Raw genomic sequence first — 27,401 nt, forward strand, 5'->3', positions numbered from 1 at the left:
CCCTGCCATCGGATCGCCACATTGTGTACTGTCACTCTGTCACTCCACACAATGTTTCTCCACAATTCAATCATCCAATGTTTATGCCCCTTACAGCAAGCGAGTCATTGTTTGGCATTTACCAGTGTGATGTGTGGCTTATGAGGCGCCACTCGACCTGGAAATCCAAGTTTTTTTTTCACCTCTCGCCTAACTGTCATAGAACTTGCAGTGGATCCTGATGCAGTTTGGAATTCCTGTGTGATGGTCTGGATAGACGTCTGCCTATTACACATTACGACCCTCTTCAACTCTCGGCAGTCTCTGTCAGTCAACTTACTGAGGTCGGCCTGTACGCTTTTGCGCTGTACGTGACCCTTCAAGTTTCCAATTCACTATCACTTCGGAAACAGTGGGCCTAGGGGTGTTTAGGAGTGTAGAAATCTAGTGTACAGATGTATGACGCAAGTGACACCCAATCACCCGACCACGTTCGAAGTCCACGAGCTTGGCGGAGCGCCCCATTCTGCTCTCTCTCGATGTCTGACTACGGAGATCGCTGATATGGAGTACCCTGACAGTAGGTGGCAGCACAATGCATCTAATATGAGAAACATAAGTGTTCTGATCACATAATGTATATGACCAGCATTTTATGATGACTATGTCCACAGAGGTAACCAAAATGTCAAGAATTAGGGAAATATTACTGCGAAATGAACAACATTATGCATCTCAAATACAGGTTCTTTTAGCCTGAGTGAATTATACACTTCAATTTTTTTTAATTGTGCTTGTGAGGATAATATATACCAGTACAACAGGACAGATAGTGTTTTGTAAAGAGGTTATAAACAAAAGTAAATAGAGAATAATGGAGTATAGCTGAAATAATTCACACAATAGTGACGGAATTAGGATTAAGAAACTAGATTCTCAAGGTAGTACAGAACGTTTTTTTGGGCAGCCAAGTAACATAATGGCAGAACTAAACAGGCTATAAAATGCTGACTGCCAATAGAAAGAAAAGCTTTTCCAAAAAAGAGTAGTATGTTAACAATTGATATAGACAACTAATATAAATTTAAGTGATAAGCAGTCTTTTCTGAAACTGCTTGTAGCACAGCTTTATATGAAAACGAAATGTTAACAATAATCAGCACAGACTGCAAGAGAATATAAGCTTTTGAAATGCAGTGTTACTGAAGAATGCAAGGATAGTTGGAAAATAAATTAACAAATAAATAACATAAAAGTCCACCACCTTGTGAATGTAATCACTGGAGTGTCCAGACATTGCCAGAGTTACTGACCTGCCTCTTTAGGGAGACTATCTCGCGGTCCATGGCCTTCAGCATGTGCTCGCCCCCTGCGCCAGCACCGCCTCCCTGCGATGATGCCATGGCGACCAGGTCGTCGTGGTTGATGTACATGCCGCGCGGCGGCTTGCGCTTGTGTCGGAGTAAGGAATGCATGTGGCGGTCTCTCTTCACAGGGCCTGTCGTTGGACGCACACTGCCGGTACGCCTGCAGGCAAAAACAATTGAAAATTTACAGTAAACTGAAATGTGAAGCCATTTTTTAAGAACATCTATCAATTTGGCCTTTGGTGTAGCTTCCCAGATATAAAACTACACGTGAAGGTCACTCGAAATTTTGAGACTTTAAGAGTTTGCCATTGGGCTGCTTCATTCTGAGGCTGGCATTAACAGTGACATCCGCCGTCAGTTGCACACATTTTAGATTGCTCAGCCTGTCGGGTGGTCCATCTAACCGTCAACTGTTTCACTACACGAGTCTGTCACACTGAGGCAGTAATGCAGTTGTTATTTTATGATTTTAACGTGCCCACATCTGTCACTGTACAGTTAGCAAGTCTATTTTGTTTGGAGAATGTGGTTTCAATTCACAATAATGCCATGTATTCGTCTTTGGTTGGATACCTTTTTAAGGTGCAGTCAGCCTCACAAGGAACTTTTTAGGGAGGTGAACTCACATCAATGTTTGAAAATTAACAGTAGATTTTTGTCGGCACTTCACTTTCTAAAGCAAAAGTCCGCTGCTAGTTTAACAAGCGCAGTCATGAGAGAAACTATCTCTACGATGAAGTCGATTAGGCTGGCCACTACTGAGGAAAACGAGCTCAGAGCCCCGACGATAACTGAAGAGGATGCCCGCTGCACCTATCAACACACTGCAGGCACTCTTAGAATTAGATGTTGTTCAGAGGATCCTGCACAACAATCCTGAAGTGAAAAAGGTCTGCAGTTTTTGAGTGGTGCATCTTCTAACCATTTAAAAATTAAACTGGGTCTATAATCACTAGAATACAGAAACTCTCCAATGGCTGACTGCAAAATGTCTTGTCACCTGGTGGCTGTACCTGTTTACATGCAATTAAAATGCTACATTCTTTCCCATACATAAGGCAACCACTATGTGAACACGGGTTATTATTTATTCATTTACTGAATGAACATTGTTGGAAAGTTTTCACACACTTACCTTTACTTTTAATTCTCTCAAAACAAAGTTCATAGTTTTTCAGAGGTGCACACGCATTTACTCTGTTTTTCATCATCACGTATGTTGTTCATCTCAAGTCAACCATTGTAAAGAACGCTAGTCGAGTCAGATAAATAAGTCATTTAGTTAATGAAAAAAAACATTATTTCTCCCTGCAGATATTTAAATACTCAAACAGGTTATGGGTCATGAGAATTTACTAAGAAAAATATTGTCAGCTGCAATTACTAGGTGAACTCTTTTTACCCCAATTACACAAATTCTGATGAAAGAAAATTTACAAAGTTTCTGTAAGACCTATCACAAAATTAGACGGGAAGAGTTATGATGCCTGGAAATTCCAGATGACTGCAATTCTCAATGCCTACAGATTTTTTTATCTTTTAATTGCAACATGAGTTCAGCCTACTAAAACCGACAATGCACGCTGATAAGAAAAAATGGTAAAGCTGTCGGCACATAGACCGTGCATCCAAACTTTGAGTGTGCCAAGTTTCTGACATCATAGCATGGAATAGCTCGTTCAGGAGACTTCCCGAATGTGCAGGGCAATATCTAGCAGGTCAGATATTCTGAGCATGCGTCTGAGTGTTGACCAATGAGATGGCACAAAGCTACCTATGTCACATGCACACCATCTCCCTTCAGCACAGAGTTGTGAGGCGCCATACTGGCATTCATTTCAAGCCTATATGTATATATGCTGTTTCTGAGCACCAGCAAATTGAGAATCACTCGAAAACCCATTGTTAACTGTGTGATTCATTGCAAAAAAATAATGAGAAACATCTTATTCATGGAAAAAGTATTATTGTAACTTGCATGTTATGAGAGTATACCATTTGAAAGCAACGACACACTGAGGATCCACCAAAAACGCATTTTTCTTGGTACAATTTGTTATAATTAAATTTCAATTAGTAACATAGCTATGATTAAAGCTTTTAGCAAGTGTCAATATATTAGGATTGGCTGTGCGAGGTTTGATGTCAGTTTAGTGTAGTGAGTAGCCTTACCGGCTTCTATTGAAATGCCAATTGTTCGCTTCTCACCATGTCTAAATGTTTTGTCCAACATTCGTGTAATAGGTTCTAACACATTATTATTAGTTTAATATATGTATATGCTATAGTATTTGATGTTATGTAAATGTAAGTTCACCTTTTTTTTGAGGAGTGAGTTTGTTCGATTGGCTTAATCTGCAGGACAGCTTGCGCTACTTGTATAACGATATTTTGCTCCTTTTTCTTGTACGTTTCGTTAATTCACATGTTACAAAAATTCTGCTACAGGGTAGGAGCAGTGATGGAGTAAGAATGAGTTTAGGGTTTTACTAAAATGTGGGAATGGTGAAATAAAGCTTATCTTATGTGGAGAACTATTGCAAATTTTATCGCACTGTTTGTAATAAAACTTTTATAAGCCTGTGTCCTTACTTATTGGGCACGGTACTTCCTTTTTCGTCCTAAAACACTTACATGGATATTGAAGATTTTTACTTGTGTATATTACATATAGAACAACATGACTAGCCTATGGGCAAGAGAAGAAATGTGCGTTTTGATAGAGTTAATGTGGGAATTTTATGCGCACCCGTTTAGTAGACAGTGTGATTTACGAGCTAGAAACATCCTGCAACTGCCGCTGGAATGCATTGTGATTGCGTATAGCATGTTGGGGCTCATGTACCGTATGCACAAGTCGCATCGTTCCTGAGCATTCAGCAGCACGTTGAACTCGGCACGCTCAACGCTGACGTTCAACACCACGGTCCGTGTGCCGACGGCTTTCGGCTATGGTCCAGATTTCCACATCAGTAAAGGACAATTAAATGCAAAATCTGTTAGTTTGCAAGACAGCATGCAGAATGTGGAACAAGTTGAGATTCATACATGAGTAATTATCAGAAGCAAAAAATTTAAGCTTATTGCACCATTTTCATGAATACTGGATGAAACTGAATGATTTGATCATTATGCACATAGCTAAGTTGAAAAGCTGGCACGGCAGCTCCGAAATGAAGAAAGTGTCGAATGCTATAGCGACAAAAATCATCACTCCATAGTCGTTGAAATACAACACATTTAAAACAGCACAGGGAAGCGATCAACTTGTCAACAAAATATAAAGAAGTTGATGTAATGACTCGTCACAGAAGAGTCCTAATTGGCCATGGATGACGATGTAGTTGGTGCATTTGCTGCCATGGCTATCAGCTAACGGAAGAAAAAGTCAGTTCAACCTAATAAAACCAATAGTTCTATTGAGCAAACAACACAATTCAATGACTAAGAAATGGAAAATCCAGGATGGAATGTTGCTACAATCCACTGAATAGATTTTTACTAAAAAAAGTGTGGACAGTCAGCTCTCAAGAATGACTGAAGAAAAAATGGAGAAACAGAAAAGTGACAAAGATAAATCAGAAGGTACATTTATTGTCTAGTCACTAAAACATGACATGCTGTCAAAATGTCACTAGATACTTTTGTGAACTGGCTTGAATATTATCAGTCAACATGTACCGCTTATGGACAGAGGTGTGTTGCATCACCTGACTTTTCCACGGGAATTGCTATCGAAATTTTGGTATGTAACAGTGGAACGCCTATCACTCAGCAATAATAAAGAATGTCAAGCCTTCAGTATGGGAACTGCCATTGCCAATGAAGAAATTGACAGTAAATGGAATGAAGTGCGCCTCTAAAATTTTTTCTTATGTACCGGCTATGGAAAAGAATTTGTTTGGTGTTGGACCATGTACTTCAAAGAAAATCAATGCATTTTTTTGAAGCTCTACTTATATTAGTGCGTAACAAAGAAACTGTAGCAGAAGTTGTGAAGCAAGAAAACAGTATTTATAGGTTGTTTCTCATGATGACTTAAATGTTGCAGAGAATGACCTGAAGCAACACCATGAATGATTGGGGCATGACAGTACACAGGTGATTCAGCAAATTTCAGCCAAGGGAATTGTTGAAGGATTTAACATAATAAAACAAGAGTTATTTGCGAACTCTGTCAGCTATGCAAGGTGTATCAGGTTAGGTTCAACAACAATGACATAATTCATTCTACAAATTCAGGTGAATATCTATATATTTGGACTTCTGATGCCCAATGTCAGTGGAATCAATTGATGATGCACTCTTTTTTGTCACATTTAAAGATGACAATTGGATACAGGATTGTTCATTTTCTAGGATACAGATCCAAAGTCATTGGTCAATTTCGTTAATTCGGTGTGTTTGTGCTGAATATTTAACTTGCGACATGAAACACCTTCTAAGAAACCTTGAAATCCAGCTGGACATGATTGCTACATGCTCACAAGAGGGTAATGGTCAATACGAGACACACATTCAGACACTGATGAAATCACTCAAACAATGTTGACAGCCAAGGCCCTCCAATAGTTTATATGGGCTGAAGCAGGCAACTCTACTGTCTGCATCCTAAATAGGATTCCAATGAAACAACTCTACGGGAATTTTGGAATGGATGAAAACCCTACACTGAACATCTTTGTGTCATTGGATCTGATGCTTTTGCTCTTCTGACAAAACAATTTTAAACAAAGCTTAATGCCAAATCCCAAAAAAGTTATGCCAGGTATCAAGGAGAACTGACCAATTATCAACTTTTTGACTCCACAAATCAGAATGTTTTTGTATCTCGAGTTATCACATTCAATGAGGCCAGCAGCAGCATTTTACCAACAATGCAATAAGTTGATCACTTATAACCGAAGATCAAGGATGACGAAGAACGAGAGTTCGTGGATTGTGACGGGCAAGCTCACATCAGACTAGTACAGAAAAACAAAGCGCTTACAAAAACAATTCAAGAATAGCATGACAGCTAACTGAAGAGCAAGTTAGTCCAGTCGACATGGCTAAGAGATCATTTCAGAATTTGTTAGCAGCATGTTACGAAGCCAATTCCATTCAATATGGTGCTCCTAATAGTTTCAAGGAACACTGGAGAAAGGTCCACATCTACGCATGCCAAAAGCCAATACAAGCATTTTGACATCAGATATTATTGTATAACAAAACATTATTTCCTAAATGTAGCAGTACTTACTAGAAGAAAAGTTTTGCAAAATTATTTAACAAATTGTAATGAGCTTTTCAGTTGCTGCGACGAAACATTCATCCCCTGTCGGCTTCATTTACAGCTGAATGTTGGTCATTTGAGTTACATATTTTGTCAGCCGAATCTCTACAATTGTTAACTGCTACCTGTAAAATTACAAGTTTTCTTTGATCGAGTTGAAGATTCTCTCAGTACAGACCACTGCAGTTACACAAATTTACATGAATTCTCTGCAATTCTCACTTAAATGTCTGGCAATGGCTTCACAGAACCACTTTAAAGACTGTTTCTCAACTGTTCCATTCTTGAATAGCACGGAGGAAAAATGAACACCTAAATCTTTACGTGCGAGCCCCGATTTTTCTTATTTCATTGCGATAGTCCTTTCTTCCTATTTAGGCAGGAGTTGACAGAAAATATTTTTGCAATCATATGAGAAAGAGGGCAATCGAAATTCTGTGAAAAGAGCTTGCTGCAACACAAAATGGCTTTGTTTTAATGATGGTCATCCCCAACTCACTTATCGTATCCCCGACACACACACCCGTATTTCTTGATAACATGAAATGAGCTGTTCTTTGTTGAACCCCTTCAATGTCCTCTAATCCCAATGGTAATGATCTCATACCTGCAGCAACATTCTGAAAGACGATGGATAAATTTAGTGTGGGCAGCTTCTTTAGTAGATTTGTTGCACCTTCTAAGTATTCTGTCAATAAAATTTAGTCTTTGGTTCATTCATTTACTATGTGATGGTTCCAGTTTAAGTAGCTTGTAATTGTAGTCCCTAAGTATTTAGCAGAATTGACAACCTTTAAATTTATTTTATAAAGTGTGTAACCACAATTTTAACAGTGCCGTTTTTTTTACTCGTGAGGAAGATCTCACACTTTTCATTGTTTGGGATCAACTGCCACTTTTCGCAGAATACAGGTATCTTATCTAAATAATTTGGTAATTTGTTTTGTATTTCCGATTACTTTACAAGATGGTAAATGACAGAATCATCTAAAAACAGGGCAACATAGACTGCCTCCTAAGTCATATACACAGATCAGAAACAGCTTGGGGGAGCCCAATCATCACTTCTGTTTCACTTGACGACTTACCATCAATATTACGAACTGTTACCTTTCTGACACAAAATGACAAATTCTGTTGCATAACTGGGACCATCCTCTGTAAGCACCTAATTTAGCAAGAATCTACTTGTAAGGAACGGTACCAAAACCCTTCTGGAAAGCTAGAAATACGGACCAACCTGATATCTTTTGACAATAGCACTCTTTCACTTCACACGTTTCACAAGAACATACCGGTCCTTGATTAACACAAAATCAGTTTGCCCCTCCCCTGACTTGTAGAAAGCGCAACACAACTTGAGAGACACCCACCTCCAGTGCTGGTAGCATGTGCTGCACATGTTGCCCTTCGGAGTGACGTGAGTGTGGGTGCATGACACACCACAGTTTGCACACGAATTCTTGCCTCCTTCGGCACCGTCCTTCTGCAAAAATTTACACTCCATCTCACTCAGTGTTCTACTGTTTAAAAAGCTTTGGTGAAATGCAAGAATTTTTAATATATAATCAGCATGCAACATTAAACTAGTCTACATCTTTGCACGTAAGACAACAGATGATTGTACTTGTCTAATTACATAATGGTGAACCGATTGCTATATCTATACTTAACATGCGAAATCATCACACCAAGTACATTACTAAGGGTCATATTGCACATATGGTCTTTGAGACACATGCTACGGGACAAAGAAGAAATAATGAATATAAAAACTGTTCCACAAAATTGATCACTCATGGAGTATTTACAAAATCATTGAGGACAATGAACTGGCCAGAGAGCAACAGCCGATATTGCAGACACCACGGATACCAGGGGAATTCCCCTGTACACGCAGCATTTAGCGACAGGAAGGTTTTGGTCAAAAATCAAATGACAATGGCTTCTCACCCACTTCACTAACTGGATCTGGGCTCGTGTTTTTTTTTTTTTTTTTTTCCCCCCAAGAATGAAAAGATACCTGAAAGAGAAGTTTTTCCAAGACGTAGCAGTGGGAAGGGGTGAAATCGCTGGAGGCACTAAATGGCCTAACTACAGACGAATTTAAAAACTTGTTTCCACCAACGGAGAAAAGAAAAATATTGGACAAGTGTATTATGTCTGATGGACATTGTTTTGAAGTTGATAAAGTTGTGAAAATGTTCCGTGAAATACACAATTTTTTGAACAATTCTTGTTATGTTTGCTCCCCCCTCCCAATTTGGGCTCATAGATTGCAGTTTGTGAGAGTTGAAAAAGGATTGCTACTAAGATTATTGGGTACCTACTACACTACCCTGAACAATGCACTGTTAGTAATTCCAAGAATGTGTCCACTGAACTTGGAAATCTAGAAAGGGGGAGAACTTTACTGGTTAAAGAAAGGTAATGAAATGGAAGTATGAAGGGTACCTGGAACTGAGACCAATATGAAACAGCTAATACAAGATCACATACTATGTATGGGACTCTTCACGCACAGGCAGGAAAATACATGAATTTCTCCCTATCAAAGAGAGACTAAAAATGACATTTCTTCAACTGTCAAGTGGACTGATACATCACCTGTACCAGTCATGGCCCATACACTATATATCTGTATAAAATCAAAAGACAGATTAATAACAGCTGCATCTGTGGCAGTGTGGACACTCCAGAACATACACTGTGGGAATGTGCACTCTATGAAGAGAGCAGGTAATGGTTGTGAGGCACTAAGGCAGCGCAGGAGAATGAGTCAAACTGCTGCATCTTGGACAATCCTAGAGCCACAGTATCCAGAAGGCCAAGGAAGGCTTTAGAAGACATTCAATCAGATGACAGCAGTCTGCCATCCCAGTTGGATGAGAATCTCCGAAGATGGAGATTAGGCAACTGAGGCCAGTGACCACTGACTGAAATGATCTTGCACGTTAATTTATACTGCATTGATGCAAGTGATCACAGAGATGTGGAGCCTAACAAATTACAATGAATCATGGAATCACTTGTAACAGTGGAAACACCTCTGTCATTCTGCCATATGCCCAAGGAATCTAGCAGACAATGGCTTGTTGATCACTATATAATGCAGCTGGACCTAGCAGCAGAAATAAACATTAGTTTAAATGCACCCTAATAAAAATGGTTCAAATAGCTTTAACATCTGAGGTCATCAGTCTCCTAGACTTAGAACTACTTAAACCTAACTAACCGAAGGACATCACACACATCCATGCCCGAGGTAGGATTCGAACCTGCGACCGTAGCAGCAGCGCAGTTCCAGACTGAAGCGCCTACAACTGCTCGGCCACAGCAGCTGGCATGCACCGTAATAAATGAAAATAAAGGAATGTGTAGCACTAACAGTAGTACTAGTAGTTGGGTAATTAGCTGAAGGGTTCTTACTGTAGTTTTGTAGTGATAAAAAGTAGATGTATTAACATTTTTGTAGAATTATTATTTTTAAAAATGTTTATAACTACCAGGAATAAATGACTAATACACACTTTTATTACTACCCACAAAAATGTGACAGAATGATCTATGTCAGATCCCTAGATAATAGGCTGTAATTATGAAGAATAAATAAACAAGAAATAAATGACCAAAGTCAAATGAGTTATAATTAGATGAAAACATCTTACTATTATGTTTTTACTTTTAATCTTAATCATTTTCAGTTGCTTTATGGATAGACTATTCAGTTATACAGTTATCTTTAACAGATGCATATCAATGGAAGGTAAATCTTCTGAAAGTGCTTGCCTTTAATAGATGAAAGAGTACCACAGGTGGATTTTATTTACTGCAATAGAACCTTTAAATTTATAGGCTGATATTGACAGTTCCGGTGAAGTGAGATTTGTTTTGTTTCGTTTCATTTCAAGAAACAGCATATAAAAAGAGTGCCGGGAATTTTATTGCATGAACTGTAAACACTGCAAAAACATATATTGGTGTAGTAACACAGCATATCACTAAAAAAGCCGAACACCCTACAGTGGATTGCCGAGTATCATGTAGATTTAGATGTACAAGCAGACAGGGACTCATTGATTACGCACTCCTGTTAATGGTGCAGACAGCATATCATTTTTTTCTGCAGGCACAGCACTTCACATTCAGAACTGTGCATCAGGTTTAATGTACAAGACTAGCCTATGGGAGAGGAAGGTATTGCTTTTTCACACACACACACACACACACACACACACACACACACACACACACACACACCCACACACACACCAAAGGGTGTGGGGGGGGGGGGGGGGGAGGAGGAGGAGATAAATACAGCAGTTGCTATTTCTAGAAGTCACACTGAGGCGGCAGCAGACACAAAAAATATAGTGATTACAAATGATACACTTCTTCTTTATTACAGCTGTTCATGATACTTATGTACCCTAAATCTCCAGGTAAACTCAAGCATTGGAGCGACAATGAAAGTTCTCCAATTCTTTCAAATAAAATTATGTGTGGTTACATACATGTACTCGATGCAATATCAAAGATGCACTGTACGATAAGGTAAATCTCATGGGTGACTCATTGGAAAGCAGAGTGAGCAAAGGATGGATTTCAGCCTCAGTACTTCATAACACAGTTACTACTTTTACAACTTTGTGAAGCACATTAGTTCAACATAATAGGTATCCACAGGTTAAACCAATGCACATGCTTTGTAAATACAGCACACCATCACACCTATTAATTTCATATAACATCAAACTAGGTACAGAGAAAAATTTAGATGTGATGGAAGAAGTGGAATAATCTAAACAACTCTGGCTACGAATGATGTCGATAGAAAACATACGTAACATAAAAAGTGACCGAATTCAGGGAGAAAGACACCATTACCAAAAGCACTTAATTGATGTATAGGGTGATTCTAAAAGACTTACCTAGTTTCTCAAGACTATATCTTTTACACGAATGAAGATAACAACTTGAGATAGATTTTAACTTCTGCATAAAACTAAAAGTTTACCTTGGTATTAGTTGTATGTTGACGTTTCATGTGGTTGCCAGTAATGGGTCTAGGTCTAAGCTTACTTGGTCGTTCTTTACCAAATGTGACTCAAGTTGAGATGGCATAAAACACACCAACAAATGACGTTTTGTGTTCTTTCTTCCAGCAAGTGCAATTATGACTACTGTGCAGTATGATTCTTGTTTAGAGTATTTCTTAACAATGTGCTACCTCAGCGAAAGATCAGCAGCAAGGGCTATCAGGATTTTGCATTGCACCATTGCTATCCCAGGTCACCTGATCTCACAGTATGTGATATTTTAGGTGAAAGATTTGTGAAAAACTATGTCTAATTCTTCCCCTTCCAACAACTTAGGTTGAACAGTGATTCTACATAACTCCAGCAGTGAGTGCAGTACCTCCTAACATGCTCTTAAAAGTATTGGAATATTTTGACTAGTGTATGGATTTTTGTCATGCAGCCAGTGGAATGCCCTGTCAGTCAGTAGCGAGCCAGCGGGTGTTGGACCTTCCATTGAGCTACAGACCCCCTTGAAGATGTCTCCCGCAGACGGGGACGTAACGTTGGGAATTGAGACAAAATTCATCAACCGACCACGGCATAACAGCCTGGATAATCATGACATTTCCGGCCGTGAAACTCTACATTTTAGTATCTCCCCATACAGACAGAAAAATTCAGCTGGCACTTTAATTTAGTAATGCGTACAGATACAATTCAACCTTTGTCGTAATATATAATATTATAGATAATTATCAAAGTACATTTTTAATAACATGTGATTACTACTGAGGCTAGTCTGCCTTTTTTCCATCTTTATTTTGCAAAAATTGTGAAAATTAACTGGAAAGATCTTTTTCCCTATTGGGATTCAATAAAAGTAGATAAAATTCTCAAAATCCCTATAGAAATAACAATACCATAAACACTGCTGAGCCATCTGGTGGTGGCGTCCTTCACAAATAACTAATTGAGAATATATGTGTGTGTGTGTGTGTGTGTGTGTGTGTGTGTGTGTGTGTGTGCGCGCGCGCGCGCGCGCGCATTTTTAATGGACCAAACTGCTGAGGTCACTGGTCCCTGCAGAATATATGTAGACACGCCAATGGTCTAATTATACTGTGTACTGTTATTCCATTATTCATGTTGCATCCACAACTTTTCCTTACAATATTTACACTGAGGTGACAATAGTCATCAGATAGCAGTATGCACATATACAGACGGCAGTAGTATCGTAGACACAAGGTATAAAATGGCAGTGCATCGGCAGAGCTGACATTTGTGCTCAGGTCATTCGTGTGAAGTTTCGAAGGTGATTATGGCCGCATGACGAGAATTAACAGACTTTGAATGCAGAATGCTTGTCGGAGCTAGCATGTGGAACATTCCATTTTAGAAATTAAATATTCCACAGCATACAAATAATGACTTTTTTAACCCCTCTCAGTTGAGCTATATACCAACTGTAGTTTAACAGCAGTTTTTTTTTTTTTATATTCATATAATTAAAGCACGCCTAGATACGAAGTATTTTATATTTGTGACTCTTAAAAATCAATAAAATTAAATTTCAGTGCTTGGTTAAAAACGCTGAATTTCCTAGATGTCCCTTGTTTTTTCTGGGTCTAACGTAATTCCCTGAGAATTCCAGGTTTTCCAGAAGAACTGACACCCTGGGGGTCCATACAAAACAGCAGTAACAGGAGATACTGAACATATACAAGGGTGAACAGGAAGTCTTTTCTCCTATTTTTTATTAGGCAGGTCTTTTGCCCTATTTTTTACTAGCCAAAATAAGGTACATACAAGTAATTACGAATATACATACTATTCTATGTACCTTACACTATTTTTCCACATAGTCCCCACAGCGGTTCGGACCTTTGACCCTTCACAGCACTAAATTTGGGATGCCCCTGTGGTAAAATTCATCCGATTGACTGTGGAACTACTGTGTGGTTGCTGTCTTGGCTTCACCACTGCATGTGAATCACCATCTTGCCAACAAAGTCTTCAATGGACTGAAAACACGAGCATCAACCAAGGGAAAGGTCTGGACTGTATGGTGGATGATCCAGACAATTCTGATTACCACATGTGGCCTCTTATTGTCGTGAAGAGTAGCCAAGTTGTCAATATCAAGAATCCCTCGGTGCTTCTTCCCAATGGCAGCCACTGTGTGGAACAGTAACTGTCGGCATCAGTTGTTGCACCTAGTCGCATGAAATCCAGCAGGTGCAGTCCACTGCAATCCTAGGAGACCGTTAACATCACTTTTCCAACAGACGGCACTGAATTTATTTATTTATTTTTGTCGCAAGTAACCTGTATGTATGTGCACCGTGCTCTGCTGGTTCCATTCCAGCATGACATGCTGTTTCCACGTTTCCTCATCAGTCACAATGGGGTCCAGGAAACTGTCAACCTGCTCACTATAACATTGCAGATGTTTCAGTGAAACAATCATTTTCTTGCCTTCCATCGTATCATCCAACTGCTTCGGCACCCACAGACATGAAACCTTCCTGTACCCCAAGGACCTCTGAATGATTATGTAAACGCACACACACATGAAATGCTAAGCTCCCAAGAAATATCCTCAAGGTGCAAATGTCTATTCGCTTTGACCACCGCATCCACGTAGGAAATGTCAGTCAGTGACAAACACGGTCTCCTTAAATGCTCATTGTTGCATTAGTCTTCACAGCCTTTTGCGAACTCACTACGCCTCCACCTCACACTTTTCGAAGCCACACACAGTTCCCCATAAGTGGACTGTATTCCCCTGTATATTTTCATTGGTGTAAACATGTAAAACACAACCGCCATCTTCAACAACTGACAGTAGCGCCATGCTGCGGAGAGCTACCACAAGATAAGGCCAGGTCAGTCCGAGAAACAATCACCACTGAGAATAAATTGTTGACTTCACACTTACAGTGGTGATTTGACGAAAAACATGGGGCAAAGTCTTTCTGATCTGCCCTTGTACAAAGAAGGGAAGCACAAATTTGTCTGACTGGTGAGACAGCATCGATCCTGAAGTGGCAGAGGCTTTAAGATAAGACACTAAGTGAACTTAGAAAGCCTACTTAGAGAAAGTTTTAAAAGCGAGTATCGAGTGAGGAACATGGACTATATGACAACCCGTATGTACTGCTCACACGGAGACTGCGAAGAGAAGCTAAGACTCACTACAGTGCATTTTCAGCAGGCTTTCTTCCTGTGCTCCATATGTAAATGTAAAGGAAGAAACTAATATGTGGTACAGTGGAAAGTACCTACTGTCATGCACTTCAAAATGGTGTGCAGAGAAGCAATAGTGTTGTACTTCACTCTCCTAAAAGCACCCTTCTGATTATTCACCACGAGGAAATTCAAGTAATGGATTAGTGCACACCTGTAAGCTCTTGCAAAAGATGACACCATCAAGAGTTTGAGAATGCGTCCATGCTGTGTGTACAGTTCTTGTGCAGAGGTTTCTGTTGTCCTCTGCATATCTGTACAATTTAGCATTACTGATACTCGTACTTTTTGTGGCAGCACACACTTCAAGTTCATGAAACTCCCCTGAGATGCTCTCTTCCTCTGATCTCTTACCAAATAACAATTGGCATTAACTCTCATTGGCCTCCAGCTAATGTAGCACAATTTTTGTTAAAAATTCTAGTTGCAGGTGGGACTGAAACCAACATCTTAACAGTTAAAGAAATACTTTGCACCACTCAAAATTATTTACTGCACAATATAATGTTCAAATTTTTCAAAAATAGAAGTTAACCATTCTGCTTTATTACAATTCATTGGAAGTGGCAAGCACACACAAACCTCATGGATTCAATGGCATACTGGCCTACACCGGTGGAATGCCAATCCACACACATTCCCACTTCCTATGTGCTCTACAACTGAGGCTGAAGCCGACAAGTACAGGCACTTACACAAGCGTGCTTAAATATCTTTTGAATCCCAAGTGAGTCATCTGACTGCATGCATGAAGTTTCTGGACATTAATTTCTTGCACTGTTTGCAGAGGTACTCACCTGAGTGCCATCCTCTGCATTCTGAGCGCGTGGGGGCGATCCACTCTTTCGACGGATCCCCCGGTGGATTGTCCATTTCTGCAAAATCACAAGGTAAGGCCAACTGCCTCAAAGAACAAGGGAACGACAGTATGGAATACTTGTTCAACTGCCTAGCCATGATAGTGATAAATGAAGTACAAGAAACACACAATCAATTATAAATGTAGAACCTACACTGCAATACACCTGTACTTACCCGCGGAACAAATTTATGCTCGTAACACCTCAGCACACCTATGTAGGATCAACTTCCACTAACAGTTTGTCTATTTCTTAATTTTGTGATGTATATTTAGTATGCTCAGTATTGCAATTCTTATCCCAACCATCCAAATTCTCACCTGTCTTAAATATCTATTTATCATTTTCTGTGACTTCTTCACTTCTCTGTAACACATCCTATACCTTTCTTACAATAACTTTGCCACAGAGTATAAACACTCCAAGTTTGCTCCCTCTGCAGAGCCTTCTAGCTCGTGAGTTGATAGAAATCACTAGCAGTCAAGTAAAAAGTACTAAACTTCAATTATGAAACTGAAAAAAAATTGTATGACACACTTCAGACAAAGAATCTCACCCCCACTTTGACTGTTCTCCAATTTCACTTTCGACTGTTTCCATTCTGGGATTTTTCACACCGATCGAGTGCTTCGTGTGGGTTTTCTGCCCACTCCAGGCATACCTAATACAGCTAATCTGGGAGTATAGTGCCAGTAGCCGTGCAAATGTGTGAAAAATGAAAAACTGAATTACAAACCCATAACTGAACATCAAAGAACTTACTTTCAAACCTCCAGCAGTTTTGCAAGATTGGTCAAAGTTTTACGTATAAGACAGTAAACTTCTGCACAGTGAGTACAGAAGATGCAGTTTCATTGACAGCAAGTCTTCTAAGACAATTGGTATTATCCACCAATTTTTCTTATCTGTTGGAAATATTTCTATGATGGATATATGAGAGAGAGAGAGAGAGAGAGAGAGAGAGAGAGAGAGAGAGAGAGAGCGCTATATACACTGAAGTGCCAAAGAAACTGGTATAGGCATGCGTATTCAGAATACAGAGATATGTAAAGAGGCAGAATATGGCGCTACGGTCGGCAATGCCTACATAAGACGACAAGAGTCTAGTGCAGTCGTTAGATCAGTTACTGCTGCTACACTACCAGGTTATCAAGATTAAAGTGGGTTTGAATGTGGTGTTACAGTCGGCGCACGAGCAATGGGAGACAGCCCCTCTGAGGTAGCGATGAAGTGGGAATTTTCCCAACGACCATTTCACGAGTGTACCATAAATACCATGAATCCGGTAAAACATCAAATCTCTGACATTGCTGCGCCCAGAAAAAGATCCTACAAGAACAGGACCAACAAGAACTGAACAGAATTGTTCAACGTGATAGAAGTGCAACCCTTCTACAAATTGCTGCAGATTTCAATGCCAGGACATCAACAAGTGTAAGCATGCAAACCATTCAATGAAACAACATCAATATGGGCCTTTGGATCCAAAGGCCCAGTCGCGTACCCTTGATGACTGCACGACACAAAGCTTTATACCTCACCTGGGCCCGTCAATGCCGACATTGTACTGTTGATGGCTGGAAACATGATGGCTGGAAACATGTTGCCTGGTCGGACGAGTCTCGTTTCAAATTGTCTCAGAGATGGACGTGTACGAATATGGAGACAACCTTATGAATCCATGGACCCTCCATATAAGCTGTTGGAGGCTCTGTAATGGTGTGGGGTGTGTGCAGTTGGAGTGATATGAGACCTCTGATACTCCTAGATACGACTCTGACAGTTGACTTGCATGTAAGCATCCTGTCTGATCACCTGCAGCATTCATGTCCATTGTGCATTCCAACAGACTTGGGCAATCCCAGCAGGACAATGTGACACCCCACATGTCCAGAATTGCTACAGAGTGGTTCCAGGAAAACTCTCCGAGTTTTAACACTTCTGCTCGCCACCAAACTCCCCAGATATGAACATTATCACGTATATCTGGGATTCCCTGCAATTTGCTATTCAGAAGAGATCTCCACGCCATTGCTTGTACTCTTACAGATTTATGGCCCAGCCCTGCAGTATTCATGGTATCAGTTCCCTCCAGCACTACTTCAGACATTAGTCGACTCCATGGCATAGTCGTGTTGCGGCACTTCTGCATGCTCGTGGGGGGGCCTACAAGATTTTAGGCAGGTGCGCCTGTTTCTTTGGCTCTTCAGTGTAAATAACCTGCAAAGTTGTTGATGCAAGCGGAACAGGTCATCACATGTAAAATAACATAACTAACCAAATTATAACATTAACAATTTAATGAGGAAGGGCACTTAAAGTTACATTTTGATCAATGGAAATTGCTAGAGAGGATTATGTACATATGAGGAAGAGTGACAACCACAAATACTATACAAGTTAAATAGTATAATACACCAATGGCATTGAGATTAAGATTCAACCAAATATGCACAGTTTTAACAGTACCCCTCCATACATTATTAAATACACAAGCTTGGCGGAAAGATGATAAAGCAAAGCAGTGTTGTGAGACATTTGAACAAAGGAGAAGTCATGACATTCAACACACATGGGTAATCTATTAGGTTTAATAACAAGTAAGTTTTCATATAATAAATATTCTACTGTCAACATACATGATAAAATCCATAAAAAGAGCATCATAAACAAATTACAGTTTAGGATCTCTAGCCAACAGAAACATACTGTAGATCCTTAACCACCCATCAATCCTCCCACCCCCTCACCACACCTAACAGAATGACTGAATATGAGTCCATTTCATCAAACAGCTACAACACTTTCAACAAAAGCTTGTTATGTTATGATACTACACAGAGACATCTAACAAACATTATAAATACACCTTTTATAATACTAAGAGAAGTTCTAGAGAATGTAGATGAGGAGTTTTGGTGGCCAAACCTCCATCTCTTGCACGAGATACTGGTGACCACAGGTTAAGAGTCTCAATCAGTTACAGTGCACACAAGTGTGGTGGCAGCAGCTGGTTGTAAGTAGCCAATCAGACAGTAGTGGGCAGACAAAGTGATTAACAGCATTGGGTGAAAGCAAATCCTTTACAAATTTGCTTCCACCCAGCAATCTAATCACAGACTTCAATTTACAAGAAAAAAGGGCGGGGCATTCCATAAACCATCACAAAAAATAAATTTGCTGCACACAACACACTGCCAAAATGAAACTACAAAGACATGTTAGATATATATAACTCCCTTCGACCACTGAGTGTATTCTGAATACCTACTTCAACTGTTCAGCAAATGTAGCTGAGCTAAGTTGATCATAATAACACATTCATTGGCTTTATCAGCTTACAACCAATCTGAATCTATCAACCTAACCTGAATTTGAACCTTTGGTTGCGCTACAAACGCGTTTGAGTGCGTGTGTGTGTGTGTGTGTGTGTGTGTGTGTGTGTGTGTGTGTGTGTGTGTGTGTGTGAGTGTGAGTGAGAGTGAGAGTGAGAGAGAGAGAGAGAGAGAGAGAGAGAGTACTGTCATCTGGTTATTATCCACAGGGCATATAAGTAGACAAGAAAAAAATCATATTTTTCCTAGATTTTCTGGTAAAAATACAGTTTTCCCTGGTGAAAACACACTTCACCCATGTTAAGAAACAATGTATTTGCCCTCAGAGCTGAAAAATTTATCAATCCTTTGAATGGTACTGGTTCTAAAACCAGAGTAGAACTTTCCAGCACTTTAGGAAATGAAACACAGCAAAAACTAATACAGTTTGGAAATATCTCTGATGCGTGGTAACATGTAAACTGCATATTTTCGTGTAATAAAAGTATAAATACAAATTCCACCAAATACAGAATCTTATCTTCCGAAGCACTGAAATCGAGTGTGATGTGCTTTTGTCAGCCAATCATAGCTTGCATGATGTGATCAAGCCAGCCAATGACAGCAGATATTCAGAGAATAGGGCACTTGATCTAGTCAGTCAACAGCAGCATCACTGTTAAGTAGCACGAACATACCATTAGGAAAAGTTAATGGTTTAAATTAATATACATATGGCATAACTACATGAAAAGCTTTCACACATAATATTGCTCTTTTAGTGTATGTTACCCCTTAAGATATATCAAACACAATCGTCTCAGTAAAATTTAAATAAGGGTATAAATGGCTGGTCTTTCTGCGATTTAAGAAATTCATTGCACATTCTCATACGTAACATAATTCACCTTGTGTAAAATGCAATATACTTTGAAAGTAATGCTTCTCAAAACCCATTCACAATATTTTCCTGTGTCCTGTTACAAATGTGAGCAGCTGTGATGTCACACCCATCAAAAGCAGTTTGCTGTCACAAAGTACTGCAAAGTCTTCGTCATTAAGTCTGTCACATTTTGCTGCTCGGCAGATGCTTGTGTGTGCATTGTGTTTTGCTGTAGTAAATGGCACATTTTCTTTGCAACTAAAGCTTTATTTTGGTGTAATTCGCTCATTTATGTTTTATGGCTGCAGTATTATTCTGCAGTAGCAGGCTGATGCAAAATCATTTTTAGATTATCAGTTCTTACCAGAAAAAATTGCAAAAATTTAACTGGAAACTAAAACAATAAAAAAAAACCACAGGTTTTCCCAAGATGAAAAAGATTCCCGATTTTTCAATGATTTTCTAGGGTGTATACATCCTGTAGCCAGCAAGATGCCTGTATCAAGTTTAACCGGCATGTGAATTTTTTTTAATTTTCATGTGGAACAGGAAAATTATTCTATTGTGACCTTCTTGACTTTTGTTTCATGCTGGAGTGTAATTGCAAATGTAATAAATAACTGCCACCACAGAAGAACGACTCATAAAAAGAAAAGTTTCAATTTCAGCACTTTTCTTACTTCCCACTAGTTACACGGAACTAATGAACTGCCAGGACATGCCTCAGAGGAAAATCATTCTGATACACATTGCCATTGTGCTAGACTGCAGCCAGTGACCACTTAAAAGAGCATATTTCTAGAAACACAGCAAATTAATTTTTAGGTATGCAAACAAGAAAGAGCATAATTACTATTTTATAAACCAAGAACAAGCTGCCACATTTAAAAGTTTAGCTTTGGAATCATATGGTGGTTGTTGTTGTTGTTGTGGTCTTCAGTCCTGAGACTGGTTTGATGCAACTCTCCATGCTACTCTATCCTGCGCAAGCTTCTTCATCTCTCAGTACCTACTGCAACCTACATCCTTCTGAATCTGCTTAGTGTATTCATCTCTTGGTCTCCCTCTACGATTTTTACCCTCCACGCTGCCCTCCAATGCTAAATTTGTGATCCCTTGATGCCTCAAAACATGTGCTACCAACCGATCCCTTCTTCTAGTCAGGTTGTGCCACAAACTTCTCTTCTCCCCAATCCTATTCAATACCTCCTCATTAGTTACATGATCTACCCACCTTATCTTCAGCATTCTTCTGTAGCACCACATTTTGAAAGCTTCTATTCTCTTTTTGTCCAAACTAGTTATCGTCTATGTTTCACTTCCATAAATGGCTACACTCGATACAAATACTTTCAGAAACGACTTCCTGACACTTAAATCTATACTCGATGTTAACAAATTTCTCTTCTTCAGAAACGATTTCCTTGCCGTTGCAAGTCTACATTTTATATCCTCTCTACTTCGACCATCATCAGTTATTTTACTCCCTAAATAGCAAAACTCCTTTACTACTTTAAGTGTCTCATTTCCTAATCTAATTCCCTCAGCATCACCCATTTTAATTTGACTACATTCCATTATCCTCGTTTTGCTTCTGTTGATGTTCATCTTATATCCTCCTTTCAAGACACTGTCCATTCCGTTCAACTGCTCTTCCAAGTCCTTTGCTGTCTCTGACAGAATTACAATGTCATCGGCGAACCTCAAAGTTTTTACTTCTTCTCCATGAATTTTAATACCTACTCCGAATTTTTCTTTTGTTTCCTTTACTGCTTGCTCAATATACAGATTGAATAACATCGAGGACAGGCTACAACCCTGTCTCACTCCTTTCCCAACCACTGCTTCCCTTTCATGCCCCTCGACTCTTATAACTGCCATCTGGTTTCTGTACAAATTGTAAATAGCCTTTCGCTCCCTGTATTTTACCCCTGCCACCTTCAGAATTTGAAAGAGAGTATTCCAGTGAACATTATCAAAAGCTTTCTCTAAGTCTACAAATGCTAGAAATGTGGGTTTGCCTTTTCTTAATCTTTCTTCTAAGATAAGTCGTAAGGTTAGTATTGTCTCACGTGTTCCAACATTTCTACGGAATCCAAACTGATCTTCCCCGAGGTCCGCTTCTACCAGTTTTTCCATATGTCTGTAAAGAATTTGCGTTAGTATTTTGCAGCTGTGACTTATTAAACTGATAGTTCGGTAATTTTCACATTTGTCAACACCTGCTTTCTTTGGGATTGGAATTATTATATTCTTCTTGAAGTCTGAGGGTATTTCGCCTGTTTCATACATCTTGCTCACCAGATGGTAGAGTTTTGTCAGGACTGGCTCTCCCAAGGCCATCAGTAGTTCTAATGGAATGTTGTCTATTCCCGGGGCCTTGTTTCGACTCAGGTCTTTCAGTGCTCTGTCAAATTCTTCACGCAGTATCATATCTCCCATTTCGTCTTCATCTACATCCTCTTCCATTTCCATAATATTGTCCTCAAGTACATCGCCCTTGTATAAACCCTCTATATACTCCTTCCAACTTTTGCCTTCCCTTCTTTGCTTAGAACTGGGTTTCCATCTGAGCTCTTGATGTTCATACAAGTGGTTCTCTTCTCTCCAAAGGTCTCTTTAATTTTCCTGTAGGCAGTATCTATCTTACCCCTAGTGAGACAAGCCTCTACATCCTTACATTTGTCCTCTAGCCATCCCTGCTTAGCCATTTTGCACTTCCTGTCAATCTCATTTTTGAGACGTTTGTATTCCTTTTTGCCTGCTTCATTTACTGCATTTTTATATTTTCTCCTTTCATCAATTAAATTCAATATTTCTTCTGTTACCCAAGGATTTCTATTAGCCCTCGTCTTTTTACCTACTTGATCGTCTGCTGCCTTCACTACTTCATCCCTCAGAGCTACCCATTATTCTTCTACTGTATTTCTTTCCCCCATTCCTGTCAATTGTTCCCTTATGCTCTCCCTCAAACTCTCTACAACCTCTGGTTCTTTCAGTTTATCCAGGTCCCATATCCTTAAATTCCCACCTTTTTGCAGTTTCTTCAGTTTCAATCTGCAGTTCATAACCAATAGATTGTGGTCAGAATCCACATCTGCCCCTGTAAATGTCTTACAATTTAAAACCTGGTTCCTAAATCTCTGTCTTACCATTATATAATCTATGTGAAGCCTTCTAGTATCTCCAGGCTTCTTCCATGTATACAACCTCGTTTTATGATTCTTGAACCAAGATTAAGTTATGCTCTGTGCAAAATTCTACAAGGCGGCTTCCTCTTTCATTTCTTCCCCCCAATCCATATTCACCTACTATGTTTCCTTCTCTCCCTTTTCCTACACTTGAATTCCAGTCACCCATGACTATTAAATTTTCGTCTCCCTTCACTACCTGAATAATTTCTTTTATCTCGTCATACATTTCATCAATTTCTTCATCGTCTGCAGAGCTAGTTGGCATATAAACTTGTACTACTGTAGTAGGCATGGGCTTTGTGTCTATCTTGGCCACAATAATGCGTTCACTATGCTGTTTGTAGTAGCTTACCCGCACTCCTATTTTTTTATTCATTATCAAACCTACTCCTGCATTACCCCTATTTGATTTTGTATTTATAACCCTGTAATCACCTGACCAAAAGTCTTGTTCCTCCTGCCACCGAACTTCACTAATTCCCACTATAACTAACGTTAACCTATCCATTTCCCTTTTTAAATTTTCTAACCTACCTGCCCGATTAAGGGATCTGACATTCCACGCTCCAATCCGTAGAACGCCAGTTTTCTTTCTCCTGATAACGACGTCCTCTTGAGTAGTCCCCGCTCAGAGATCCGAATGGGGGAATATTTTACCCAAGAGGACGCCATCATCATTTAATCATACAGTAAAGCTGCATGTCCTCGGGAAAAATTACGGCTGTAGTTTCCCCTTGCTTTCAGCCATTCGCAGTACCAGCACAGCGAAGCCGTTTTGGTTAATGTTACAAGGCCAGATCAGTCAATCATCCAGACTGTTGCCCCTGCAACTACTGAAAAGGCTGCTGCCCCTCTTCAGGAACCACACGTTTGTCTGGCCTCTCAACAGATACCCCTCCGGTGTGGTTGCACCTACGGTACGGCCATCTTGCTGAAGCACGCAAGCCTCCCCACCAACGGCAAGGTCCATGGTTCATGGGGGGAGGAATCATATGGATTTCTGTAAAAATAGCAGCAAGAAAGAAGACACTTGGGACCAAGATTTATCCACTCAGAACTGTACTTTAAAATAGATGTGGGGCAAGGCAGAAAGCTAGAGGAAGAAACAAATATGAATTTTAAAACTGAATAGCTTGTTAGAAGCTCAAATGGCTCTTGCCACATATATAAGTCCCCCCCCCCCCCCCAAAACTATGCAATATCTAGGAATTACACAAAGATTTTAGTTCAGCAGAGGCATTTGAATATGCACCAGACTCAAACAGGCCCATGTGCAAGAAAACAATTTGTGAGAGCAGTCACTAGAATACCTGTTACTAAACTTAATATGCAAACTGTGAATGTAGAGCTCAGACAGCACTTGCACCAACTGGTTAGAAAATGTTTGATGTTGCATAACACATTTCTCTATTTTTCCAAGGAGAATGTTCCATTTAGTGCAGCAGTAGTACGAGGTATGGCAGGGAAATCCCTTTGCCAGCTGTTGCTCTCTGACATACTGAAAACAACAAGCTGTTAGATGGACATACAATCACCAGTGCACAAGCCAGGAGTTACCAACAGTGTCGTTTGCGACAGGGGAAGTCCTGGTACATTTTCTACCACTGCTCCACAGAACGTACCTTATCGTCAGAGTCTGAGTCCGTGTTGGAGCCCAACTCCGAGCCCCCCTCACTGCCCTCCTCTCGGTGTGCTGCCAGCTTGCGAGCCTGCCGATCCATGAGGCTGGTACGACTGCGAGTCTTCTTCCAGGAATAGTAGTAGCGGACGAGGCTCGCAATTGTCTTGTCGGGCAACTGTAAGGAAAAGAATTACTTTGGAACATTGGCAGTATAAAGATATACAATTCATCAGATCTGGTGCCAAAAATATTGTGCAGGACATGAAGAAGATAAAATGCTGTTACTGACTTGACACTTTGGCGACACAAACACTTGCTGCAGTTATGGCAAGAGGTCGTGTAAAACATTTACTAATAAAGAACTGTAGTTATGCTGTAGTGATTATTTTGCTCATCTACAGTACACAAACTGCAATACCTCTCTTCACATCTGTACTCAAGCCCTGGAAACCTGTGTGAGATCAAAAGTACAAAATTTCAAGGAGCAACAAAGTTTTGAAAGAATAAAATAAATCTGCTGTAATAATCTTCCTTTAATCAGGATTAATCTTCCCAGAATTAAAATTCATTCTGCACCAACAATAAATGGAAACCTTACTGCCTATGTGAAGTTTGGAAATTTGATCTGCATTTAGACAGATGGAAAAAGAGTCCTATTACTGACTAGGGTTTTGAGTTGTTGCACTGTATGTGTAAACTTACTGCCAACTTGGCATTTATTTTACCCATAATTTACCAACTGATAGCATTTGTTTTTTGTTCTATAGACAAGTGACACACAATTTTGTCATTTTAATCTGGGGACAAGAGAGAAAAAAACATGTAGCCATGCAGTACCTGCAGGCACTTGTTTAAAAAATTCTGTTGGATGTTGGCGAAGCTGTTTCCACCCATTTCAGTTTAGTCAAATTTCTGATGATGTTGACGAAAATAGTGTGCCACAGTAGAGATGACCATGTTAATGAGTTGCAATATGACTACATTTGAGCTTAACTATAATGCTGGATTTAGGAGCACATCCTGAGGTGATGATTGCAGTGAACACAATGATCCTTATATCAAGAAGCTTAGCAGCTGAGAAGTTCTTTGATGCTTCTAATTGTCTCTAGTAAGTAACAAAACAAATAACAAATGTTTTGAACCTTGGAATCTGAATGGGAGAAAAATAAAACATGACTCTGTAATTTATTTTAGAAAACTACAGAGCCATTCTAGCCCATTAACGTTATATCTGAAAAACTGGGACTGAATAGAAAGGTATGCCAATACAACAAATAAGAAGAAGATAATTCTTTTATTTGTAAAATGTAAGAAAAAAATGGAAGCCAGTTTTGAACTCAAAATTTTGAGATATTAAGAATAGTTAAATGAATGTTTAAAAGTACTGTCCCTTAGCAGTATATATTGCCAAATTTTAATAGACAATTCTTGCTCCCAAGTCAAATAAATATTGCCTTCGTGAAACACAACAGCAAAAAGTTTTATCACAGCTGCTGGAGCACTTAGCCATGAACAGCACCTTTAAATGCCTTGAAATGTGAAATGATGGCTAGTACAAATACTCACCATCTGCCGGATGCGGTGGAAACTCTTTCCGTGAAACTGAAAGGCCTGCTCAAAGAGCACTTTGTCCTCCACTGTCCACTCATCTGGAAACGGTGTGAAATTTGCCAGGTCAAGGATGGCTCGTTCAAGGTCATGCTTGTGCCAAAACAGCATTCCCAGAGCTTGTTCTCCATTGTAGCCATACTTCTCCTTAGCAAGGGAAATATACTCATCCACTGTAAAAGAATAAAATATTTTCCTGATGATCTCACAGATGAAATTACATGCAGGGCAAAATCTCTCTCTCTCAGTATCACAACAAAACCCATTACTATTTATCTCCCTGTCATGAAAGATTATATTACTCTGCAGGGCGAAGTGGTTACCCAGCCATTGCAGGGACTAATTTGACCACATGACGAGACACATTCATGTTCCAATTAGAAGTAGCAGGACACAGTGAAATAAGAAAAAATCAGTTCCTGGAACATCAGGCAGTCTTCACCAAAAGAATGAAACTTCTTAGTTTGAATTTGACTTTAACAATCCTGGTACACGGCCAAAGAGTTTTCCTTACACTGAGACATTATTTTATAAATATGAAAGGAGAAAATGGACACAATTCTGACATCAGTAAAAGCTACAGAGAAGGCCACAATTCAAATAAACACTGGTTTCAAAAGATGTTACAATACCCTGCAGGTTATTTTCTCACTTAGGTCAGATTCTGAATCAAAATCGTTCTTAACTAAAGAGGAAGGGATGGTTAACTGGAAAAAGCCTAAGTGAAAAATTGCCTGTCCATGAAAATTCTCCAAACCATACACTTTGTTTTTACTCATGGAAGGATCTAGAGTCTTCTCTCAGAAATGAGGGCATTCATACAGAGGTATAGGACCAGAATAAAAAAATAAAAAAGAAAGGCGGGGGGAATCTCGTTTGAGAGCACTGCTGTACTTTGTTGTTGATGCTATTCTTTTCCTAGCAAAGCAAGGAGTCCATTTTGAGGAACAAAAGAAGTTGTTGATTTTGGTGGTCCAGAGTGACAAAATTTCTAAATATTAATAACCTTATATCACACTATAGTGCC

The 27,401-nt window shown here is 39.5% G+C and overlaps 1 protein-coding gene across 1 annotated transcript in view; it reads right to left on the reverse strand.

Annotated features, from left to right (window-relative positions):
- LOC124717075 (REST corepressor 3) overlaps positions 1 to 27,401 on the reverse strand; it is a 61,593-nt gene that overhangs the window by 18,009 nt on the left and 16,183 nt on the right. Inside the window, exons 4-8 of the mRNA XM_047243760.1 lie at positions 26,333 to 26,547; positions 24,768 to 24,941; positions 15,692 to 15,769; positions 7,998 to 8,110; positions 1,293 to 1,506 (exon numbers count right to left, since the gene is read on the reverse strand). Of these exons, the coding sequence (XP_047099716.1) occupies positions 1,293 to 1,506; positions 7,998 to 8,110; positions 15,692 to 15,769; positions 24,768 to 24,941; positions 26,333 to 26,547 (794 nt within the window). The remainder of the gene's footprint in view (positions 1 to 1,292; positions 1,507 to 7,997; positions 8,111 to 15,691; positions 15,770 to 24,767; positions 24,942 to 26,332; positions 26,548 to 27,401) is intronic.

This window comes from Schistocerca piceifrons, chromosome 9, assembly GCF_021461385.2.
Source record: "Schistocerca piceifrons isolate TAMUIC-IGC-003096 chromosome 9, iqSchPice1.1, whole genome shotgun sequence".
In the NCBI taxonomy this organism is placed as follows: Eukaryota; Metazoa; Arthropoda; class Insecta; order Orthoptera; family Acrididae; genus Schistocerca; species Schistocerca piceifrons.